Source organism: Leptonychotes weddellii, chromosome 9 (assembly GCF_054177405.1).
Source record: "Leptonychotes weddellii isolate Sample4059 chromosome 9, ASM5417740v2, whole genome shotgun sequence".
NCBI lineage: Eukaryota > Metazoa > Chordata > Mammalia > Carnivora > Phocidae > Leptonychotes > Leptonychotes weddellii.
The window spans coordinates 75,469,295-75,494,885 of NC_138377.1; the positions used below are offsets into that span (position 1 = coordinate 75,469,295).

Sequence of the window (25,591 nt, forward strand, 5' to 3'; positions counted from 1 at the left end):
GTGCTTACTCCATCTTATCTGGAACCAGAACCTGGACTACTGTTTTTCATAATACACTTTGTCGAACTGATTATTGAAACTATTTATATAACTTTGACTACACGAAATTAAAAATTAAAAATAAGCAGATCCTGTATTAACCTTATTGTGGAAAAGGGAACAAGCAAGCCAGTAGGATAACATTTTTTTAAGCATATATTCTTTTGGGCATTATATGCTTAGGAAAAAAGTTAAGTTTTTAACTGTACTTTGCTTTATTTCTTTAAATCTTATTTTACCTGTGGACTTTTATAAACACTAGGACTGTTATAAATTTTTTAAAAGAAGAAAAAAAAGTAGCAGTTATACAAAGTACGAGACAGAGGAAGTAGACTGCAGATGAGAGGGCATAAACTGTTTAAGAAACTGAAAAAAGGGGGCGCCTGGGTGGCTCAGTCGTTAAGCATCTGCCTTCAGCTTAGGTCATGATCCCAGGGTCCTGGGATCGAGCCCCACGTCGGGCTCCTTGTTCAGTGGGAAGCCTGCTGTTCCTTCTCCCACTCCCCGTGCTTGTGTTCCCTCTCTTGCTGTGTCTGTCAAATAAATAAATAAAATCTTAAAAAACTAAAAAAGAAACTGAAAAAAGTTCAGGATGACCAACACTCCAAGTGTAAGCCAACAGTTTCCAGTAAAGAGGCTAGCAAAGCAGGCAGGAATCAATTCAAGATCTTGTATGCCAGGTTAAGGTGGCTGGACTTTACCTGAGAAAAGGAAGAGCCTGAAGTGTTTTAGCAAATGTTGGGAGTGACATGATCCAACTGGTATGTTTGAACAATCACTACAGAACATAAAGGTATGTAAAATATGAGTCTTACTGTGTGAATCTTAGGAGTCACATCAAGTTTCAAAACAAATATATATATACACATATAGTGTGATTGCACATGTTGTTGAGGGATATGGGAAAGAGGGAAGTTTCACATACATATGCATGCACATAATCATATGTAATCATATGATTTTATACATGATTATGATTCCATATGATTTACATATATAGGATATATATCACATCATTATATATGTGTGTGTAAAAATATACAGATGACATAATATGTATTGAATGTTTCCAGAAAAAAACACAAGAAACCACTAACAGTGGTTAGTTTTGGAGGAGAGTGGGGGGCTAAGAGAAAGCAAACTTACTTTTCACTTTATTCTCCTGTCTGATTTTTAAATCTTTTAGCGTGAATATTTACACCTTTAAAAAGGGTTGTAAAAAAATAGAGGGAGGTCTTACACATGAATTAGATACATTAAAACAAGATAAGTATGAATGAGCCTAGCATTCAGTAACCCATTTTCTGGCATAGAGTCAGCACTCAAACACTGCTACAGATTTCCCTACAAATATTACTAACCATTTATAAAGTAAGTTCACAACACAAAACAGCCTTTTTTATTATATTACTCTATACTACATTTCACTAATTTACCATGTGTTTTCAAGTACTCAGAAATTTAAATAGAAAATAAAGAGTAAGAATGGATTTTGAGGATATTCATTATTACCATTATACATTTTTATTATAAAAGAAATGTTTGTGTGATTCTTTTCAATTTCTTAAGCACCGAAGGGCATAAAGGGAAACATTAAAAGATCCTTTTCTTCCCCTAATGCCCCCTAATGCCAATACCCAAACATAACCATTCTCAATAGCTTCTTGAGCTCTGTATGATTCCAGACTTTCATTGTGCTTATAAAGCACATATAAATATATGTGTATACAAAGACACACATATATATACATTATAATCTCTTTCAAGGAAATGGATCTCTGCTCCTTAAGATAACCTAGACCTATTCTATTTCCTATACATCATTTTCTTAAATCCAAACAAAGTAATGAATAGACAAATCCCAAACTAGCAGGTAATGTTAAATCTTTCAAGTAGAGAATGTTAAAATAAACACACTGAACAGATAAAGTTCTCAGAGATCTCCTAACACACCTTTGATGGAACAGGTGAACTTTAACCCAGGGCAAGCAAAAAATTACTTTAGAGAAAAAAATGTACAAGCTGAAATAAACCAAAGGACAGATGACAGGTTTATAAAAGACTAAAGGAAAACTTCAGAGCACAAACTGAGAGTTGGGAAAAAGTGTCATTAGTACAGAAGAGCAAATGCATGGGCTCCTGGGTGGCTCAGTTGGTTAAGTGTCTGCCTTCAGTTCAGGTCATGATCCCAGGATCCTGGGATCGAGCCCCACGTTGGGCTCTCTGCTCAGTGGGGAGCCTGCTTCTCTCTCTCCTGCTCCCCCTGCTTGTACTCTCTCTCTCTCAAATAAATAAATAAAATCTTTAAAAAAAGAGCAACTGCAACTCTTCTGCCTTCCTGCTTGAAGTCTCTAGCTACTGCTGGAAAGTACAACTACTACCTCTCCCCAATCATAAGAATGACATATGTCATTTTGGATTAGACTACTGGTCTATTCAGTATGGAAGACTGTCTATGAAAGTTACTCCAAAGTGCTTGCCCTCATCAAGGTTCATCTGTTCCATCAAAGGGTGTTAGGAGATCTCTAATAACTGCTTTTATGGGAAAGCACAGCAGTTGAACTCTGGGACTAAAAGGTTAGGGATAACCCCTTATCCCTCATTATATTCCTTACTACTTTGTGCTATCATTTTGCCACTAAGCATAATATAAAGTTTAAATGTACATAATTCTTTAAGTGGCTTGCAATTTAAAAGAGAACACAAGTGTATTTTTAAAAATAGGGCGCCTGGGTGGCTCAGGTCATGATCCTGGAGTCCTGGGATCGAGTCCCGCATCGGGCTCCCTGCTCAGCAGGGAGTCTGCTTCTCCCTCTGACCCTCCCTCCTTTCATGTGCTCTCTCTCTCTCAAATAAATAAATAAAATCTTTAAAAAAAAAAAAAACTAGACTCAAAATATATTAAAAATAAACAATTCAGGGGCGCCTGTGGCTCAGTCGTTAAGCATCTGCCTTCTGCTCAGGTCATGATCCCAGGACCCTGGGATCAAGCCCCGCATCGGGCTCCCTGCTCGGTGGGGAGCCTGCTTCTCCCTCTCCCACTCCCCCCTACTTGTGTTCCCTCTCTCGCTGTCTCTCTCTCTGTCAAATAAACAAATAAAATCTTAAAAAAATATATTTAAAAAATAAACAATTCAAACAATTGAAAAGTGCACATAAGAATAAACCAGACAGGGGTGCCTGGGTGGCTCAGGTGGTTGAGCCATCTGTCTTCAGCTCAGGTCATGATCCCAGGGTCCTGGGATCGAGCCCTGCGTCAGGGTCCCTGCTCAGCCAGGAGCCTGCTTCTCCCTCTCCCTCTGCTGCTCCCCCTGCTTGTGCTGTCCTGCTGAATACATAAAATCTTTAAAAAAGAAGAAGAAGAAGAAACCAGACAAAATCTAGTAGTTATTAAAACCTATTGAGAGAAATGTGTTGGCCCAATAACAATTAGTGCCCTGTGCCCATACTGTGGTCTCAATTATTTCTCAATGAAAGGAAACAGGGCTTCTTGGAGAAAGAGAGCTCCTGATTCCAACAACGACACAGAGAAAATTCAAGGAAAGTCTGAAATATGGACTGTGCCAAAAAGGAAATATGATATCAAAGAACATTGGAGTTAGAAGGACACAGCAACCAACTTAAAAAGACTTCCACTAGCCAAATACATGAAAATTTGAGCATCAAAATAACAGTGACTACAATGAGTTGAAATAAAATACATAAAACCCATGACTTCATAGTGATACTGAAAACAAAAACAAAAACAAATTCACTGGTCATATATGGCACAAAACTCATTCTTCTGAGAATCGGTAAATAAGAGGGAAGAAAAATCAAGCCTTTATACTGCCCTTCTTATAGTAACTACACTTCAGGGGAAACAAACAGCTGATGAAATAAAGTTCTACTTGGCAGAATAATTCCAGTTCAGAAATTTGGAAGGAATAAAAGAATCAGAAAAATCACAATATCGCCAACCCTATGGAAACAACAGATCTAGACCATGTACTCTTCCTAAAAACAACAGCAATAACAACAATATGAATCTCATCAAGGCTCTACATCTACTACCAGTTCACAGGAAACACAGAGGCTAGAGAAACATGTTAAAAGACACCCAAGTATGCAATTAGCCAAATCCAGAATCTGGACTCTTCTATCAAACTAAGAACTTCATTTCTTCAACAAATAAATGGCAAGGCCAAAAAAAGGGGGAGGCAGAGAGGATGAGGGAGGAAGTGTGGAACTCTCAGATTAAGAGACTGAAGAGAGAAGTCAACCAAATGCAATGGGCCTACAGTGTATGTGAATCTTGATTTGAACAAGTCAACAACAGGATATTGTTTTCAATCAATCTAACATTTATTGAGGGCATTGTGCTAAACACTTGACATTTATCACTTCATTCTCACAACCCCCTATAATTTGTGTATTAATGTTCCCGTATTACCCTTGGGAATTTGGGCTGAGTAGGTTCACATGGGCAGTAGGTGGTGGAGGTGGTCCTGACTCCTCAGGTGTCACTTTTTTGTATCAACCAAGTTATGTTTCTCTATATATTGTACTTCTGCTACTTCTCACTGGTCAATGCTACAGTCAATAGCCAAAGCATGCCCCCCGAGTCCTCCTCACTCACCAGTTGCTTCCCTACCCCACCATCAGTGCTGACAAGGTCTCAACATGCCTCAAAGACAGAACAATAGGGTATTTCCAAGACAATGGAAGAAATTAAACAATGGCTAGATTTTAGATGGCATTGAGAAATAATTTTGTTAGGTCTTTAAAACTACTGTGCTTATGTTATTAAAAAAAAAGGAGTATCTTAATGTAAATTATAGACTTTAGTTAATAATAATGTATCAATATTGACTTCACCAATTATAACAAACATATTCCACTAACACAATATGTTAATAACAGGGGAAACTGTAGGTGGGGAGGGGGAATATGGGAACTCTGTATTTTCTGTTCAATTTTTCTGTAAACCTAAAACAGTGCTACAAAAGTAAAGTCTATTAGTTAAAAAAAGTAAAACTCTGAGCATGGGCTTCCTCTCCAATGAGTTCTCTAATCCATTCTTAAAACTGGTCACCTGAGGAGTTTCCAGAGCCTTATTATTTCACTTTTTCAATTATACAGATGTCCCAAATTTTCCTAATGTTTAACATAAACTACCTCTAATATATTCTCACAGCATTCCTTTTTTTTTTCTTTTTTGAAGGATAAGTGTATAAGACTTTCTAGGCTCCCACAGATGCAAGTTAATGGTTTCGCAAAATCCCTGATCATCAACAAAGCTCTCATAGGCAAAGTAATATCTGTCAAATTTTGATGTATCTCCAAATACCCCCACCTCAAGATTCCCTAATTGGCTGGTAATTCATGACTCTCTGAAATAAAGAATATTTTCATTTAAAAAAAGGAGCCCTTATCTATTAAGTAGAGATACATACTGAAGTATTTATACATGATATAATGTCTAGCATTTCTTTTTTAAGTTCATTTGTATCTGTTACAATCTTTTAAAGCACACTGTGACTTGAGCACTACATTTCCACTCACAAAACTTGCTTACTTTCTGAACAGCTTCACAACACACCTAAGTAGGCTTATAACTTCGCTACTCTAAACATTGCTCTTTGGGGCACCTGGGTGGCTCAGTCGTTAAGCGTCTGCCTTCGGCTCAGGTCATGATCCCGGGGTCCTGGGATCAAGCCCCGCATTGGGCTCCCTGCTCCGTGGGAAGCCTGCTTCTCCCTCTCCCACTCACCCTGCTTGTGTTCCCTCTCTCGCTGTATCTCTCTCTGTCAAAAAAATAAATAAAATCTTAAAAAAAAAAAAAAAGACAATGCTCTTTGGAAAACAGACCCTATTATAGATAGTTACTCCCATCAAGTTGGTTCAGTTTAACATACTAGTTTCTAGAGGCCTGATGCATGCACTTCATAACTACAGGAGATATAGGATTTAAAAAGTAGATCCTAGAAAATAAAAGTTGTTTTAACCAATATTTTTCTTTTAAACATAAAGGTGTAGCTCAGAACACTTCAGGGACAAAAAATTTGGTCTTACTAAAGAATCTGCTTGACAGCTAAACACTTTTTTCTTTTTAAAGATTTTATTTATTTATTTGTCAGCGAGAGAGAGAGAGAGTGCAAGCATGCACACAACAGGGAGCGGCAGGCAGAGGGAGAAGCAGGCTCCTCGCTGAGCACGGAGCCCGATATGGGACTCGATCTCCTGGGATCATGACCTGAGCTGAAGGCAGACGCTTAACCGACTGAGCCACCCAGGCGTCCCTAAACACTTTTTTAAATTTTATTTTATTATGTTATGTTAGTCATCATACATTTCATCATTAGTTTTTGATGTAATGTTCCATGATTCATTGTTTGTGTATAACACCCAGTGCTCCATGCAATACGTGCCCTCCTCAATACCCATCACCAGGCTTACCCATCCCCCCACCCCTCTCCCCAATAGCTAAACACTTTAGACCACACAGTTAACATTAGGTTACGTACATGTTACAACAAATTTTACCTTGTCCTGTTAAAGTAAGCCCACATGAAACTCTAGAGAAGAAAAACTAGCTGGGCTTTAGTTCCTAAATATCACAGTATCAGAAAGAGAATGAAACCTTATCTTCCCCTTAAGTAGTTATTGTCATGTCATACAGATTTTTAAAATGTCAACAAAAATAAAGAAAAACATCCTTGAAAATATATTATCAGAGGGAATAAAGACACAGTATTGTATACATGTACAAGTACTCCTTGGGGCAGAGCTTAGTCTACTTCTGTGCATGACATGTCATCATCTCCTTTGAGAGGTGGCATCTCTTCCGGTCACAGCAGCATAGCTATCATCAGCGGTGGGGTCATCTTCATCGATACCATGACCAAGTTTGATCATGGTGTACATCCTGTTATCATGTGTCTGGGGATCTTCCAGACTGAAGCTGGAAGACAGAAGCACAGTTTCATAGAGCAGGATGACCACATCTTTCAGACTTGTCATTCTTGTCATTTTGCCTTCTGCTGTAAGGTCTCAGTCACAGAGTGGTCAGAGTTTATCTCCAGGTGCTTCTTTGCTGCCATGTAGCCCATGGTTGAGTTGTCTCTATGGCTTGAGCCTTCATGATTCTTTCCTTATTTGCCATCCAGCCACACGCGCTTGTGACAGTGCAGCATGAGGATGTCACCACTTTGACACGACCACCTTTTCTACTTTTTTCTCCAAGATATCCTTCATGATTTTGCACAGATTTTCAAACTTTTTTCTCTTCCTGTTTCTTTTTCTCTTCTTCATTTTCTGCAAGTTCCAAGCCCTCTTTGATAACAGACACTACAGTCTTCCCCTCAAATTCCTTCAGCTGTTGGACACAGTACTTGCCAATAGGCTCGATCATATAGATCACTTCTAGGCCATGCTTCCAAAGACATTCCACAAAGGCCAAATTTGCTATTGGTCCTTGGTCTCACCTGTGATGTAATAGATATGCTTCTGGTATTCCTTCATTCTGGTGCAATAGCGCTTGAGAGAAACCATCTAATGACCAGAAATAGATGTGTGGTATCTTAACAGCTCTGAAAGCTTCTTCCAATTCTGAAAGTCTTCATGTATTCCAAGTTTAATATGTTTTTTAAATTTTATTTATTTATTTTGGTGGTGAGGAGGGGATGGGGCAGAAGGAGAGATAATCCCAAGCAGACTCCCCAGTGAGCACAGAGCCTGACATGAGTTTTGATCCCACAACCCTGAGATGATGACCTGAGCCAAAATCAAGAGTCAGAGGCTCAAATGAATGAGCCACCCAGGAGCACCCCCAAGCTTAATATTTTATAGAAATGCTCATAGAGGCACCTGGGTGACTCAGTCAGTTAAACGTCTGACTCTTGATCTCAGTTCAGGTTTTTGATCTCAGGGTCATGAGTTCAAGCCCCACACCGGGCTCCATGCTGGGTGTGGAGCCTACTTAAAAAAAAAAAAAAAAGAAATGCTCATAAAACTTTTTGTAGTTCTGTCTTCTGTCAGTTCAGTGAAGAGTTCTAAGCATCTTTTGACCAAATTCTTTCTGATAACTTTTAAAAATTTTGCTTTGCTGCAACATCTCATGGGAAATATTTAAAGGAAGATCCTCAGAGTCCACCCCATCCCTAATGATGAATTCAGATATTAGGGATTAGCTCCTTGCAGTTATCCATGATGAAAACTCAGAACATACAACTTAATGTTGTTCTTTTTCTTTGTTTTCAAATAGGTCAAAGGGAGTATGTCTTGGGACAAAAAGAAGGGCTCTGAATTCCAACTGTCCTTCAAATGAAAAATGCTTCACTTCTAAGTGATCTTCCCACTCATTGGTCAAGCTCTTATAAAATTATCCATATTCTTTATTAGTAATATCATCAGGATTTCTGATCCAAATAGGCTTTCTCTTGTTCAGTTCTTCTTGACCAGTGTACTTCTCCTTGATCTTTTTCTTTTTCTCGTCACCGTCTTTCCTTTCTTCCTTCACCTCATCAGAACCAACATGCATTTCAGGTTTGTCATCAGACTCCTTTTCTTCCTTTTCTTTTTCTTCCTCTTTCTCTTCCTTTTCTTCAGCCTCATCATCATTGACTTATCACGTTCCTTCTCCACAAAAAGAGTAATGGTATAGCCAATAAATTGGGAGTGTTTTTTCACAATCATCTTTATTCTTCTTTCCTTCAAGTACTCAGTTTGGTCTTCTTTCAGGTACAGGATAACCTCTGTTCCATGACCCACAGGTTCACGTGTATCAGTCCTAACTGTGAACGATCCTTCTGCAGATGACTCCTAGGCATACTGCTCATCATCATTATGTTTGGTGATCATGGTCAGTTTCTCAGCAATCAAACAGGCACCAAACAGGCCAATCATAGAAATAAGCACCAGCCTGCAAGGCTTCCATGAACACTTTAGTTCCAGACCTGGCGATAATACCAAGGTTACTGATCAAACTGGCCTTGGTCATGCCAATCCCAGTATCCACCATAGTGAGGGTTCGATCTTGGTTTGGAATGAGATTAATGTGCAGCTCTTTCCCAGAATCTAGCTTACTGGGATCTGTCAAACTTTCCTATCTGATTTTGTCCAAAGCATCTGATGAATCTGAAATAAGCTCCCTCAGAAAGATCTCTTTATTAGAGTAGAAAGTATTGATGATCAGGGACATCAACTGAGTGAGTTCCACCTGAAAGGTTAATGTCTCAACCTCCTTCTCCTCCATTGGCTGGTCTTAGGTCTGGGTTTCCTCAGGCATCTCAGCTAAGGGACGACATGGGCTTCGTGACGACACAGCACCAGGATAAAGAAGCCACTTAGCATTTCTTTTTAAATACTCTAGCAAGGTGGAAAAAGTGTTGAAGGAGCAGGATATAGCTGCAACAAGACTGGCCAAGTGCTGATAACTTACTGAAGTTGAGTACTGGGTACAAAGAATGTTCTTTGGATCATTATTTCCATTTTTGTGTATATTTAAACTTTTCATAATAAAAATTAGGGAAAATAGCAAATTTAAGATTTGCCTGTCTTGCTGCAGCATTCTAGCTGTGTATCAAATTTTGTTAAGAATCTTCTTATACAGGGGCGCCCGGGTGGCTCAGTTGTTAACTATCTGCCTTCGGCTCAGGTCATGATCCCAGGGTCCTGGGATTGAGCCCCGCATTGGGCTCCCTGCTTGGCGGGAAGCCTGCTTCTCCCTCTCCCACTCCCCCTGCTTGTGTTCCCTCTCTCGCTGTGTCTCTCTCCGTCAAATAAATAAATAAAATCTTTTAGAAAAAATAAAAAGAATCTTTTTAAACAGCATTGATGGTAGGCTCCTCAGGTACTGCAGAATTACTAGTGTTCAGTTTGAAATCATAAGACAGAAGTTTTTTTCCTCTTACACCAGCACTGAAAATAAAACTGTATTTATTAAAAAGACAAAAATGAGCAGTGTGGTGAGATACAGCTCAAGAGTTCATTAAAATGGAGAAGTGAAGATAGCCAGGATATCACCATAAAACATTTATCGAGAGAAGAAAGAAAAAAAGAATCTAACAGCCTAGGGAGGCAATTATCCCCTTTGCTCCAAGTTTCAAAGCAAATGAACTGAAAGACAAAGGTGTGAAGACAGTATAGTCCAAATGGAGACAAGGAGGAAACACAAATAAATGGATATATAGAGATGTATGTTAATAAAAAGAAAAGTTTATTATGTTTTGTGATTCTATGTACTAGGGATACTTCAGAGAATAATAACTAAGTGTAGGAGAAATACTACCTAACAGGCCTACAGACAGATGGTTTAGTTGTCTTTTTTTCTCTTAAGATTTTATGTAAACTCAAGTCAGTTCACATATAGTATAGTATTAGTTTTGGGATAGAATTTAGTGATTCATCAGTTGCATATAACACCCAGTGTTCATTACATCAAGTGCCCTCCTTAAGTGTCCGTCACCCAATTATCCCATCCCCCCACCCACCACCCCTATATATTTGTTCTCTATATTTAAGAGTCTCTTACTGTTTGTTTCCTTTAGTAGTGACTAACACATTCAAACACATTTGTAAAAACCAAATATAATTCAGGAGTCTAACTTGATTCAATAGAGAATTGTAGGATACATCCAGAGTGGTTCAGAAAGTTGTGATAAGAGAGTAATCTGAGGTAGCAGCATAGGGGAGGTCATTTAGAAGAAAACATGGGGTAAAATGCTAATAAGGCATCACACTTCAAAGCCAATGAGACAGGATCATACTAGTAATCAGAGTTATACATGAGCTGAGGCAGTCTAAGGTTAGCAAGTACAGGAATGACTGAGAGAAAACTGAGAACTGAGGGAATCCAGGAAAAAACACTGTGAGAATTTTGAAAAGGGAAACTGATTTATTACAAAGAACAAAACTTAGGGTTCTGGCTAAATTCATCATAAAATATCTTTTTATCTTGTAAAGAAGCAAATCCTTATATCACCTATCAAAAACTGAGCATCAATTTAAAGGTTTATTTGAGAAGAGCGAGCATGCACATGCAAGCTTGCATGCACAGGGGGAGGGGCAGAGGGAGAGGGAGAGAGATGACCCTGAGGACACAACCTGAGTGGAAACCAAGAGTGTGATGTTTAACTGACTGCACCACCTAGGTGCCCCTGAACATCAGTTTAAAACCAACCAATCGGGGCGCCTGGGTGGCTCAGTTGTTAAGCGCCTGCCTTCGGCTCAGGTTATGATCTCAGGGTCCTGGGATCGAGCCCCGCATCAGGCTCCCTGCTTGGCAGGATGCCTGCTTCTCCCTCTCCCACTCCCCCTGCTTGTGTTCCCTCTCTTGCTGTGTCTCTCTCTGTCAAATAAATAAATAAAATCTTTTAAAAATAAATAAATAAATAAATAAAACCAATCCTTTAAAGAGTTAGTCTCTGGTTAGATATCTTCTCTTACACACTTAGCCTTTTTATTGGGGCCAGTAAGAAGTCATTATGCCAAAAGGAGGCAAGCCTAAGTCAGTCCCATAAAATGTTCTCAAAAAGACCCAGATTCTAAAGCACCCTCAACCAAAATAAGTTGTGAGGCATTCAATATGCAGAAGGCATAAGTTAGGAAGCCAAGAAAAGAGTCAAGGGCTGCCTCACTGAAATACACGCCATGGAATTAAAATAAAAACTTAAAAAAAAAAAAAGAAGAAGAAGAAATACAGACCAGAAGATAAAAACCTGTTTGTTTTTGAAAAGTGAAGACTTGTGAGGAGTAGGATATAGTTATAAGCAGGTAGGAGAAACATTTTAGTTAATAGTATGAAGGATAAAATAGAAGGAGAGACTTAGCGTCCTAAGGTCTCCAATTCATCCACTGGAGTTATCTTCAAGCTTTATCCCATAGAATCCTGGGTAAATCAAAGCCAAAATAGGCCAGAGAACCTACAGAAAGGGCTATGGAGCTGTATCCTGCCTCACCTGGAAGCATTTCCTCAGGGCCAAGCAGGAGAAAGGTGAAGTGGCATGCTCCAGGCCACACTGATGCTGACATATCCCTTACGGGCTCGTCTGAGAGTCAAACAGATCTCCTAGGATCTGTGCAAACCAGGAATTGGTAGCTCCAGCTGCACCTATTTGTGGCCTCTATGTCACTGAGCTGAGAACAGCTCCAAAGAAATACGGAGTAAGGAGAAAAGGTGAAAAAAAAGAGAGCGCCATCTTTTCCCCTATTCTTCCTTTTCGAGTTACACTTTTCCTAGTAGTGACAATAGGTGTTGATCTATCCACTGCCTTCCTCATTTCCCATGTTTTGGGAAACCTAAGTTTGGGCTAAAAATAACTATTAAACAGATCTATAATTTTATTAGCTTCAGGCTCTAATCAAATGATGAGCCAATTGGTAGAGAAACCTGGATAACGAGAAAGCTTAGGCAAAGGACAATGATTAAAAGAACAGACATTGCCAGGATACATAATACACATTTCATCAACTTAACACAAACTAGTTCACTAGAATTTCAAACATCAGTAATTCACAATGAGAGCACATTTACCCTAGAGACTACACAGCCATGAATTTGAAGGTCCTAGGCTACACAGCATTTTGTGCTTGCTATTTCTACCAGCTACAGTTATTTCTACTAAATCCAGCGACTTCTTTTGCTCTATGTTAGTATTAAATTTCTTTAGATACTAATGAATGTCCCATAACAATATCAAACCTTCAAGAACTTAACAAGATCATTTAATGTGCTAATCATCTAATTTTGATTCAGATAAAATATTTAAATACGAGTAATATCAGATTATATCATTAAACTGAAAATACAAAGATGAATACAAACTAGCAATATATTCAGGGTTTTACATCACTGGGTTAAAGTGAGAAAAAAAGTTATTTACCCTTGTAGTAAAAAATAGGAATCCAAGTAGTAAAACAGATCTCAAAAATGACAACAGGGCCAGAAAAAGTTACTCTATGAAATTGAAGTTAATGAAATCACATAACAAATACTATTATTTTTAATCAACCCTGCAGTGTGATTTGAAGGCAGCTTTCTTAATGTGAATAAAGCATATTTACCTCCAACAACATGGGTAGAAACAACTCAGAGGTATTCATGTTTAGTGGTTTAATAAAAGAAGGCAAATTTTTACCATAACATTCTAAAGTAGAATGTTTCAGCTAATTCACTCTCTCATCCTTACTCACCATGAAAAGGAATTCCCACAGTCCAATTAGCCTAAGCAATTAATATTTCTACTACTACAAGCTAGTGATAAAATTTCAAAGAGAAAAATGCTAAGCATTGTTTATACTGAGCTGACACCTGATTATTCAGTCAATAGTGAAAGGATGTAATGAGGTTCAGAAAGATAACAATAAATTATAAGCTGTCTGGCATATCATACAAAGCAGCTTACCTTGTAGTTTCTTCAATACAGCCACCTCCATTTTCAGAACTTGTTTTGGTTGTTGAGCTGATTCTACCTTCAGTGCAACATTTTCCCTGGTAAGCATGTCCAAGGCATCGTAAATTTCTCCAAAGCCCCCACCCCCAATCTTCCTCAACTGCACAGGAAATAAGAACATACACACAATTACTAGAACATTCTAATCGGAAATCAATTCATCTCTTATATTAAAAAAATATATATAATTTTACTATCCCTATTTGAGGATAAAAGATCTCAATATTGTTAAATTAATTATACATATGCCAAGAAGAAAACAAATGCCTAGAAACAGCATCAAAACCTTTTCCCAGTTTTGCCACAAAAGGTAATGAAATTATTTTAGCCACAGACAATTTTAAAATTTAATCTACAGCCAGCATCAAAAAGGTCACAAAAAAGTGCAGTATCTGAAAGTTTCACTCCCCACCAACGTCCCTCAACAACCACATGTTATTTTAATTCTAAGGCAATCATTTGAAGACTTTTTAAACCATGAAATCTTTTTGCCAAGTGAAATCTTATCTGGAACCCAGCTGAGATGTGTATGTGGGGAGATGGGAGTGGGGCAACAAGAGCCCAGCCCTCGCAGCACCACTCATCCTCCCCTCTGAGACACCCAGCCGGCTCCAAAGAAGAGACAGAAACCTCCTGTTCTAAGCTATCCCAGAGTTTGCTTTATAACCATATGCTCAAATACTGAACTCTAATCAAATAAAACACTTTAAACCAACACTTACTATCCTTCCTGATAAAATGTGTTAGCTTAACCGAAGAATACCAGGATCTTTGAGTAATATAAGCAAATTCTCAAGTGTCAGTGACAACTGAACCTACAGGGCTACAAGCACCAAGGTGGATAATATACTTCAAGTTAGATACAGCATGGAATCACCCTTCTTCCATTTCCTGAAAGTCTTCTCTTTTCCACATTATCAAACAACTAGGATGTGATATAATGCACAAGTCATCACTAGAGGCACAAGGTCCTAAATCCTAACCACCCCAGAGGACTCACTTGAAGTTCTACTTCTTTCAACACTGGGTCTGTACTGATTACTGCCTCCAGGCTGATTTCTCTATCTTCTGAATTTCTATAGGAATTATTTGCTTAATCATTTAATTAATCATTTCACTAGGCTAAACACCTCAGATATTACTTATATTAATACACTGTACTGTTTTTTAACTTTCCACTGTCAATGTCCTAGCCCCATACAGTGAAACTAAGCTTCTTCAGAGAGAGCCACTCCTTTCTATTTTTTTGTTTCCCCTGTAGCAAGTGGCTAAGTGGTAACTACATAATTATTGCTAAATAGCTATTCAATGCTTTGTATAAAGAGCCATAATCCTTTATTCCAGTTGGGTGATGGGAAGAGATACCCCGAGGAGCTCCAGTATGAACTCAGGATTAAAATAAAGTTCCAGAACTTCATTTCAGTTAAACAGTTTTTTGTTGGGCCCTGAGCGATACTTAGGATTCTTAACATTTATCCATTAAACAAAGCCTAGTGTAACTTTAAAAACTCATAAACAGTACAAAAGAGACATCTCTCTAATTACGGACTGTGGTGCGAGGTAACTTCATGTTTTACCTCACAAAAAAACCTTACCAAATGACAGAACAAAAAATCTACACCAAAGTAATGATTTTGCTCCTTGGTCTATTCTTATGTCATTTCAACAATAGTGGAACATCAATATTTTTTATTGAGCTTGGCAAAGCACTAAGACATCATCAATTCTTACAAGGCAAAGAGCTAGAGACAGTTTAGTATGATAAGGGTATGCAGATGAGGGAAAGTATAGAGGTAAATGGCAGACTTTCTTTTCCAAAGATGATCACAACAATATCAACCATCCCTTTTGCTCTTCTTCAGTTTGACCTTGACGCTCACCCATCAAGAAGCAGAGTCCATTCCCCACCCCCTTAAATCTGGGTAAATCTTATGACTGCTTTGACCAACAGAACACAGCAAAGTAATTCTGCACCAGCCCTGAGAATAGCCCTTAATAGCCTTGCAGTTACTGTTTCCAGTCTCTCAAAAGCCAGCTACCATGTAAAAAGTCTGACCATCCTGAGAAGCCACAGACCTGTGGAGAGGGCCTAGAAAAGAAGCTACCAGGGATGAAGCAGGTTGAGTAAGGGAACGAAGGACCTCCGAGTCACCAAACAAGCCATTTGGGAGTAGATCCTCTAACCCACACAATCCTGCAAGTGCTACATGGTTAAGAGACAAACCACCCAAGCAAACTCTTCTCAAATTCCTAATCCACAAAATTGTAAGCAAATTAAAAATTCTTTTAAGCCTATAAAGGGTAGTTTGTTGAGTTGTTGAGTTTTTGGAGGTAGTTTGTTCATAATGGTAGTAACCAAAACACCATCCGTAACAATGAGCCTGTGATTTCTTACTAAAATGCCACTATGCCTCCCAAATTTGGGGGACATGTTACATACATACATTAGCTCTAATTATCTGGACAGAACAACTATGCCAGGCCTAGCTTCATTTGTCACCTTTTGATATGTCTACTGGAAATGGCCAAACTTTATCACAGCACTTAATACAAAGCGCTCACCGAAGAAACTCTCATTCCTGACTTACATAAAAGACTACTAATTGTTGGAATTTCTCTGTATCAATCCATGATGGCAACATGGTTCTTATATTTACTCAAGTAAATTTTCAAAGCCTACTGATTTGCCTAATTGGTAAAACACTGTAACCCAGACACAACATTTATATTTCTAAAGGAAGAATCTTCTTTTTCCAATCTGTGATAGAGTAAGGACACCACTAAAATAACTTTGCTAAACCTGCTAATGGAACAAAACTTTAATAAAAGAATGGGTAGCAATAAAATATATATTTAAATACATCTAAAACAAAATTTGTTCCTTTAAGAGAAGGAAAGATGGCAGATTCCAGGTCTCGGACAAGGAAGACTTTAAAAGACTATTATTAGGATCATGTTGAAAAGACTCAAGAGACAACGTGAAGGGTGTCCCCTAGTGAAATGAGACAATCTGGGAATCAATAAGGGTAATAACTACAAATGACTGAAACACATGAAATATGTTTAAATCCATGAATTCTTAATTGTATATTTTTAAAAATCTCACTGGTCACTTTCAGAAAATGCTAGGGAGCCAATTCGTTATTCTGAAAACTGGTAAATTAAGAAATAGAATTAAATATTTATTCTATTTCCCTAATCAAAATGTATCTCAGGGTAATCAAATAGCTGATAGGAAATTTTTCTTTGTAGATGTACTTCAACTAAATAATGAAGGAATGACAGAATGTCACAATCTGCAATTAATAAACCTAGAAAATGATCAATAGTGCTAAAATGACAATGGGCAAAAGGACACACAATGTCTTAATGGGTGATAAGACATGTTGGCCTCGTATTGACAGTTCACAATACCCTTTATGGAAAAAAAATGCCACCTCAATAAACAAACCTGAACTCAGATCTAATTAAGCCTCAATAAATATCAACTTACATAAAACATATGAGACAGAGAAACATGTTAATGCCATATGGAAGAAATCAGAAAAATCCAAACTACGGGAAATTTTACAGGCAAATGACCTATTTTCTTCAATTAAAAAAACAGCAAGGAAAAAAAGAAAGATGAAAAGAAATCTAGAAATTAAAAGAAACTTAAGTGATGTCAACCAACTGCAATACCCAGGCTTTACTTGGATATGATTCAAACCATTAAAAATAATTTACAATAGGGGAAATGTGGAAGTTGAAAGGATACTTAACGATATTAAAAAATTATTACTTTTTTAGGTGTGATATTATTATGATTACATTTTTAAAAGAATTTTTATCCTTTAGAGATACATAACTGAAATACATACAGAAGAAATGCTAAGGTAAAAGATTTGCTTCAAAATATTCTGGGAGGGAGGTTAAAGAGAAAACAAGATTGACTATAAAATGATAACTTTAAGCTGGGGCATGAGTACATAAAGCTTCATTAAATCAGTCTCGCTATTTTTATGTATGCTTACAATTTTCCTTAATAAAAAGTTCAAAAATTTTTAAAAAGAGAAGTTCATTGTACGCTATTTTTTTTGTTGATTTGTCTTTCCCTAAGTACATTTTTTTCTACTTTACTCAATATTAGCTATCAGAGGTTAGCAACATTTACTACTATATAAAGCAAGAATTATGGTGTAAACAGGACTAAATCACAGGAAAATAACTGAAAATATGCTTTAGGCATATATGCAATATATGTATTATTTTCTATACCAAAAATTATCCCCTGACATTTTCTCTCTCTCTCTCTCTAAGGTGTGTACCCACCACTTTCCATCTTTCTTTGACCAGGATTCCAACACTGAGAATATCCGGCTGCTCTCCTCCTCCACTCATTGCAATTCACTGATGTGATAAAACGGCTACACAAGCAACCAGCTCCCAACGATGGTTTCCATTTAACCTAAAACAAAACAAAACAGCAGCAGCATATCAGGGCTCATTAAGTAACACAAACATTCCCAGGGCCAAGTAGCACTACTAATTCTATACATTAATTAGGTTGCTTTGTTGGAAGACGGGTAAAAACCCCACAAAACTCAGGTTCAAAATCTGTTTAGTGCATATAAAAGTACTTATCTTTCCATTACAGATGCCCATGAAATAGCCAGATATTACAAAGACATTACGTTACAACAAAGATATAATTTCAATCACTGAGATTGCTAGACTATAGAGCAATCATGGTATCAATGGCAACTGACCAAGACAGACCACTGTCCTAACTACAACATCTTGCTAAAGAAAAAGACACGGTGCCTAACTTACTTACAACACCTTATAGTTTAATAGGTTGTAACTTAGAGCTTAACATCATCCAGAGCTAATAAAATTTTAATGTTACATATTGTACATAATGCATTCAAGCGCACAAAAAATAAACATGAGCCACAGAAAAGGGCAGTTGATCAATTCCAATACTTTAAGAAAAAGAGGATAGTCATATGAATAGCATACCTATAGAAAATGAAAATACAGCAGAAAAATCTGGCCTAAAGGAGATGAAAACTGTAACTTTACATTATAGAACAAACTAAAAGAAACTTTTTAAAAAAAGCTTTAAAACAACATAAATTGTAATTAGAAAAGCCCTTACATGAGAAAGCTAGACAACAGGAAGACATAAAAAGAAATCTGAGCTAACTCAGAAAAGGATCAGAAATGAAGACTCAACTAGAAGAGACATGAGAGAAGACACCATACAAATAAGGGAGAAAAAAAGAGAAAAAAAATTAAACAGAAATTTAAAAGTAAAAGTGATAAATAAAAGGCAAAGTAAATACAAATAGATATTCTAGGAGGCCCCCCAAAAGAAAACCCATGCTATGAAATAAATACTAGCCACTATAATTCAAAAAATTTCTGGAAATCTAAAAAAAGGCTAAATCTGCATATTGAAATGGTATATCACATACCTGGGAAAACAACTCAGAAGATTAACATCAACACACAGTCTCATAAAACTACTGGATTTTAAGGGGAAAAACATTTCATTAGCATCTGTGCAGTAAGTCCAAATAACTTAGAAGGGAAAGACAAAAAGACATTGGCACTGACCGACAACAGACATTGGCACAAACAGTTTACACCAGCAGACAATGAAATTATATATTTAAATACCCAAGGAAATAAAATGTAAGCCAAGGATGTTCTATATAGCCAAACTAACTTTCATGGCTAAAGGAAACAAATGGTTATGAAAAACAGAACTCAAAGAACAGTATTCCCAGGAAATGCCCCTAGGAACCATGTAACAAGTATCAGACAATCAAGAAATTATGATAAGAGATTTGGCATGAGGAATGGCCTAAAAAGGCCTAATAGCAATGATAACCCAGTAGCAATGAATACCCCTGCCTTCAGATTGTGGACTTTAAATATCATTTCCTATTAAAAGAAATCAGACTCCATCAGGGAAATACAAATCAAAACTACAATGAGATACCACCTTACACCAGTTAGAATGGCAAAAATTAACAAGACAGAAAACAAGTGTTGGTGAGGATGTGGAGAAAGGGGAACCCTCTTACACTGTTGGTGGGAATGAAAACTGGTGCAGCCACTCTGGAAAGCAGTACAGAGGTTCCTCAAGACATTAAAAATAGAGCTACCCTAAGACCCAGCAATTGCACTACTAGGTATTTACCCCAGAGATACAGACGTAGTAAAAAGAAGGGGCACATGCACCCCAATGTTCATAGCAGCAACGTCCATGATAGCCAAACTATGGAAGGAGCCGAGATGCCCTTCAACAGATGAATGGATAAAGAAGATGTGGTACATATATACAATGGAATATTATTCAGCCATCAGAAAGGATGAATACCCACCATTTACATCGACATGGATGGAAGTGGAGGGGATTATGCTAAGTGAAGTAAGTCAAGCAGAAAAGACAATTATCATACGGTTTCACTCATATGTGGAACATAGGCAATAAGCACAGAGGACCATAGGGGAAGGGAGGGAAATCTGAAGGGGGGGAAATCAGAGGGGAAGACGAACCATAAGAGACTATGGACCCCAGGAAACAAACAGAGGGTTTCAGAGGGGAGGGGGATATGGGGATGGGGTAACAGGGTGATGGGTATTAAGGAGGGCACATGCTGTGATGAGCACTGGGTGTTATATGCAACTAATGAACCACTGAACACCACATCGAAAACTAATAATGTACTATACAGTGGCTAACTGAACATAATAAAAAAAATAAAGACTGATTGATTGATTGATTTTAGAGAGAAAGCAAGCTGGGCGAGGGGCAGAGGGAGATGGTGAGAGAAAGTTCACAAGCAGACTCCTCACCAAGTGCAGAGCCCGACACGGGGCTAGATCCCAGGACGACCTGAGCTGAAACCAGGAGTCAGCTGCTCAACCAACTGAGCCACCCAGGTGCCCCGGGTTGAGTGTCTTTAAGTGTTAATTTCATTTGGTTGATGGGTTGCTCTGTTTCAGGTCTCTGACACCAATGGGGTATCCTACAATTCAGTTCAATTCTGACACTAACTACTCAGAATCAGTGAAGACCCTACAGGTTAAGGGACTTAGTCCCACAAGATTGCACAAATTTCAGAGTATAGCCATAAGTCCTGGGTGTCCCAAAGCCACACATGCTTTGCCTGGCTGGCTACAAATGTGGAGCTTCTCACAGGTTTAATAATTTGCTAGAAGAACTCACAGAACTAATGAAAGTGTTATACCTAGGATTACCATTTTATTATAAAAGATACAAATGGGGACGCCTGGGTGGCTCAGTCGGTTAAGCGTCTGCCTTCGGCTCAGGTCATAATCCCAGGGTCCTGGGATCGAGTCCCGCATCGGGCTCCTTGCTCAGCGGGGAGCCTGCTTCTCCCTCTGCCTGCCTCTCTCCCTGCTTGTGCTCTGTCTCTCTCTGACAAATAAATAAATAAAATCTAAAAAAAAAAAAAGATACAAATGAACAGTCAGATGAAGAGGTATACTGGGCAGGTCGGTAAGGGTTCCAACCACAGGAGTTTCTGTCCTTGTGCAGTTAGGGTGTGCCACCCTCTCAGTACACATGTTCACTAACCAGGAAGCTCCTTGAGCCTTGTTGTTCAGGGTTTTTAATATCAAGATTTCATTACACAGGCATGTGTGATTAAATCATTGGCCATGCACGAGGATGTGGAGAAAGGGGAACCCTCTTACACTGTTGGTGGGAATGCAAACTGGTGCAGCCACTCTGGAGAACAGTATGGAGGTTCCTCAGAAAGTTAAAAATAGAACTGCCCTATGACCCATCAATTGCACTAGTAGGTATTTATCTAAAGGATACAAAAGTACTGATTTGAAGGGGCACATGCACCCCAATATTTATTTATTTATTTATTTATTTATTTATTTATTTATTTATTTATTTTTAAAGATTTTATTTATTTATTTGACAGAGAGAGAGATAGTGAGAGCAGGAACACAAGCAGGGGGAGTGGGAGAGGGAGAAGCAGGCTTCCTGCCGAGCAGGGAGCCCGATGTGGGACTCGATCCCAGGACCCTGGGATCATGACCTGAGCCAAAGGCAGATGCTTAACGACTGAGCCACCCAGGCGCCCGCACCCCAATATTTATAGCAGCACTATCAACAATAGCCCAAGTATGGAAAGAGCCCAAATGTCCATCGACTGATGAATGGATAAAGAAGATGTGGTATATATACACAATGGAATATTACTCAGCCATCAAGAAGAATGAAATCATGCCATTTGTAACAACATGGATAGAACCAGACTGTATTATGCTAAGCAAAATAAGTCAATCAGAGAAAGACAATACCATATGATTTCACTCATGTGAAATTTAGGAGACAAAGAGATGAACATAGGGGAAGAGAAGGAAAAATTAGATAAAACCAGAGGGAGGCAAACCATAAAAGACTTAACTATAGGGGCACCTGGGTGGCTCAGTCATTAAGCATCTGCCTTCGGCTCAGGTCATGATCTCAGGGTCCTGGGATGGAGCCCCACATCAGGCTCCCAGCTCACTGGAGAGCCTGCTTCTCCCTCTGCCTCTGCCCTGGCTCATGTTCTCTCTCTCTCAATAAATAATTTTTAAAAAAAATAAAAAAAAAACATTCAGACCTGGGTGGCTCAGGTCATGATCCCAGGGTTCTGGGATCGAGCCCTGCATCAGGGTCCCTGCTCGGCTGGGAGCCTGCTTCTCCCTCTCCCTCTGCTTGTTGCTCTCCCTGCCTGTGTTCTCTCTCTCTCACACAAATAAATAAAAATATTTTTAAAAAAGAAAAACTGCCAAGAGAGAATACACAAATTATCAATATTAGGAATGAAACAGGAATTATCACTATAGACTCCACAAACATTAAAAGTATAATGAATGGAGCAAACAATGAATCATGGAATACTACATCAAAAACTAATGATGTAATGTATGGTGATTAACATAACAAAATAAAATTGAAAAAAAAAGTATAATGAAGGACATATGAAGAACACTATACATATAAACCAGACAACAACGGAGCAACTCATCAAAAACCATAAACACAACAATTCACCCAAGATAAACGGAAGAGCCTGAATAGTCCTACTAAAAAAATTGAATCCATAATTTAAAACCGTCCCAAAAAAGAATCTCTGGGCCCAGAGATTTTTTCCCCCCAATGACAAATTCTACCATATTCAAACATTTGGGGGCGGCGCACAGGGAGACGGAGAAAGAGAATCTTGAGTAGGCTTCACACCCAGCTTGGAGCCCAACTCAGGGCTCAATCTCACAACTGTGAGACCATGCCTGAGCCGAAATGAAGAGTCGACACGTAACTGATTGAGCCACCCAGGCACTCCTACCACATTCAAACATTTAAAGAAAAAATAAAACAAATCTATAAATCTCTTCCAGAAAAAGAAGGAAAGGAAACATTTGCCAAATCATTTATGAGGCCAGCATTACCCCATCATCAAAACCAGTCATAAACTAGGGGGAAAAAATGTAATGCCTGGTGTGGAAATTTTATAAAAATAAAAATAAAATAAAATAAATAAAAACAAAAAATAAAAACAAAAACAATACAAATAACAGAGCAATCTTTCTCATGAACACAGATACAAAAATTCTCAACAAAATATTAGCAAATTAAATCCAGCAATACATAAAAAGAAGACACTCTAACCACCATGTGATTTATCCTGAGTGAACAAAACTGGTTCAATATTCAAAAATCAATTCATTTATCCATCAGATTCATAGTCTAAAAAAGAAACCACACAATCTATCATTTGATGTGAGAAGCTTTTGACAAAACTCAACAGTCCTTCATGATATAAATTCTCAGTAAACTAGGAATAGAAGGGAATTTTCTTTTTTTTAAGATTTATTTATTTTAGAGAGAGAAAGAGTGCATGTGCAGGGGGTGGGGGAGTAGGCAGAGGGAGAGAGGGAGAAATCTCAAGCAGACTCCCTGCTGAACAAGGAGCCAACTCAGGCCTGGATCTCATAACCCCGAGATCATGACCTGAGCCAAAACCAAGAGTGCAACGCTCAAACCAACTAAACCACCCAGGTGCCCCTAGAAAGTAATTTTCTTAACCTGGTAAAGGGCATCTTTAAAAAAGTTCCTTGAACTGATGAACAGATTTAACAAAATTTCAGTTGAAATCCAAGCAAAAGGCCCTATATAGACAAGCTGATTGTAAATTTATGTGGATAGGCAAAGGAACTAAAATATCCAAAACATTTTTGAAAAGTAATAATAAAGTTAGAGGAATCACACTGCATGATTTTAGGACTTAACGATATAAGTTTACAGTAATCAAGCCAGTATGTTACTGGCAAGGAATGGACATATATAGAGATAAATGAAATAGAATAAAGAGTCCGGAAATAAACCCACACAAATATGGTCAATTAAATTTCTTTTAAGACTTATTTATTTATTTGAGAGAAAGAGAGCACACGCAGGGAGGAGCAGAGGGAAAGAGAGAGAGAGAACCCCAAGCAGACTCCCGCTGAACACAGAGCCCAATGCAGGGCTCGATCTACGACCCTGACATCATGACCTGAGCTGAAATCAAGAGTCAGACACTTAACTGGCTGAGGTACGCAGGTGCCCCGGCCAATTAAATTTTTAACTTTTAAAAAATTTAGATAAAATTCACATACCATAAAATCCATCATTTTAAAATATACAACTCAGTGATCTGTAGAATATTCACAAGGTTGTATAATCATCGCCACTATCTAATTTAGAGCATTTTCACCAGCTCCAGAAGAAACCCCCACTATTACCTGTCACTCTCTATTCCCTCCTTCCCTCAGCCCCTGGCAACCACTAATCTACTTACTGTGTCTATGGATTTGCCTATTCCAGCTGATATTTGACAAAGACACAAAAGCCATTCAACAGAGAAAAGACAGAATTTCTAACAAATAGTGTTGGAACAATTGTATATCCAGATGTAAAACACTTAACCTCAATCTAAACCTCACACCTTATACAGAATTTACCTCAGAATGTATCACAGATCTAAATGTAAAATATAAAAGTTTTAGAAATAAACTTGTGAGCCAATCTCTGTGCAAAGAGTTTAGGACAGAATACTAAAGCACAATTCACAGAAGAAAAAACTGATAAACTGAACTCCACCAAAATTAAAAACTTTTACTCTGTGAAAGACACTATTAAGAAAATGAAAAGACAAACTACAGAATGGGAGAAAATGTTTGCAAATCACAACCAAGGGCTTGTGTCTGAACATATAGAGAACATTTAAAATTCAACAGTAAGAAAACAAAAGAACCAATTTAAGACTAGGAAAAAGACAGATGTTTCACCAAAGAGGATATACTGGTTGCAAATAAATAACTGAAGAGTTGTTTGACATCAGTCACCAGTCTCCAAAAATTACATATGGTAGAATTACACGTATATGACATTCTCAGAAAGACAAAACTATAGTGACAGAGAATAGAGCAGTGGTTGCCAAGGGTTACAGGCGGGGTGAGAGTATGACTATAAACGAATAGTATGAAGGAGTTCACAAGACGTGTTGGAGCTAGTATGAATACTATTATGAACTATTATGATTATTATGATTATGGTGAGGGTTACATGAATCTACACACGTACTATAACTCACAGAACTGTAGAACCCAAAAGTCATTTATCATGTATTATTTTTTAAATAAAAAAAATTCTAATTTATAAAAAGAAAATCCCAATCTAAAAAGGCTAGTAAAATATTCCTCCCTTTCCCAACTGTGTCTCTGTATAAGGCCATATTTTCTTCAGATGCTTCAACCAAAGCAACATATTGCAAGAGAATGAACACAGAAGTATGAGAATCCAGCTGTCTTCTATCATGCCAGACATTAAAGAGACATGAAAAAACATAAAACAATGCCACTCGGGCGCCTGGGTGGCTCAGTTGGTTAAGCGACTGCCTTCGGCTCAGGTCATGATCCTGGAGTCCCGGGATCGAGTCCCGCATCGGGCTCCCTGCTCGGCAGGGAGCCTGCTTCTCCCTCTGACCCTTCCCCCTGTCATGTGCTCTCTGTCTCTCTCATTCTCTCTGTCTCAAATAAATAAATAAAATCTTTAAAAA

General features: G+C 38.1%; 1 protein-coding gene and 1 pseudogene across 1 annotated transcript in view; both read right to left on the reverse strand.

The window, feature by feature from the left end:
• The window catches only part of TTBK2 (tau tubulin kinase 2), a 103,094-nt gene extending 85,227 nt beyond the window's left edge, over positions 1–17,867 (reverse strand). The window contains exons 1-2 of the mRNA XM_081831853.1: positions 17,784–17,867; positions 13,425–13,572 (exon numbers count right to left, since the gene is read on the reverse strand). Of these exons, the coding sequence (XP_081687979.1) occupies positions 13,425–13,572; positions 17,784–17,852 (217 nt within the window). The 5' untranslated portion in view covers positions 17,853–17,867. The remainder of the gene's footprint in view (positions 1–13,424; positions 13,573–17,783) is intronic.
• On the reverse strand, positions 6,761–9,456 carry LOC102743577 (heat shock protein HSP 90-alpha-like; annotated as a pseudogene).
• Positions 17,868–25,591: the final 7,724 nt, after the last annotated feature.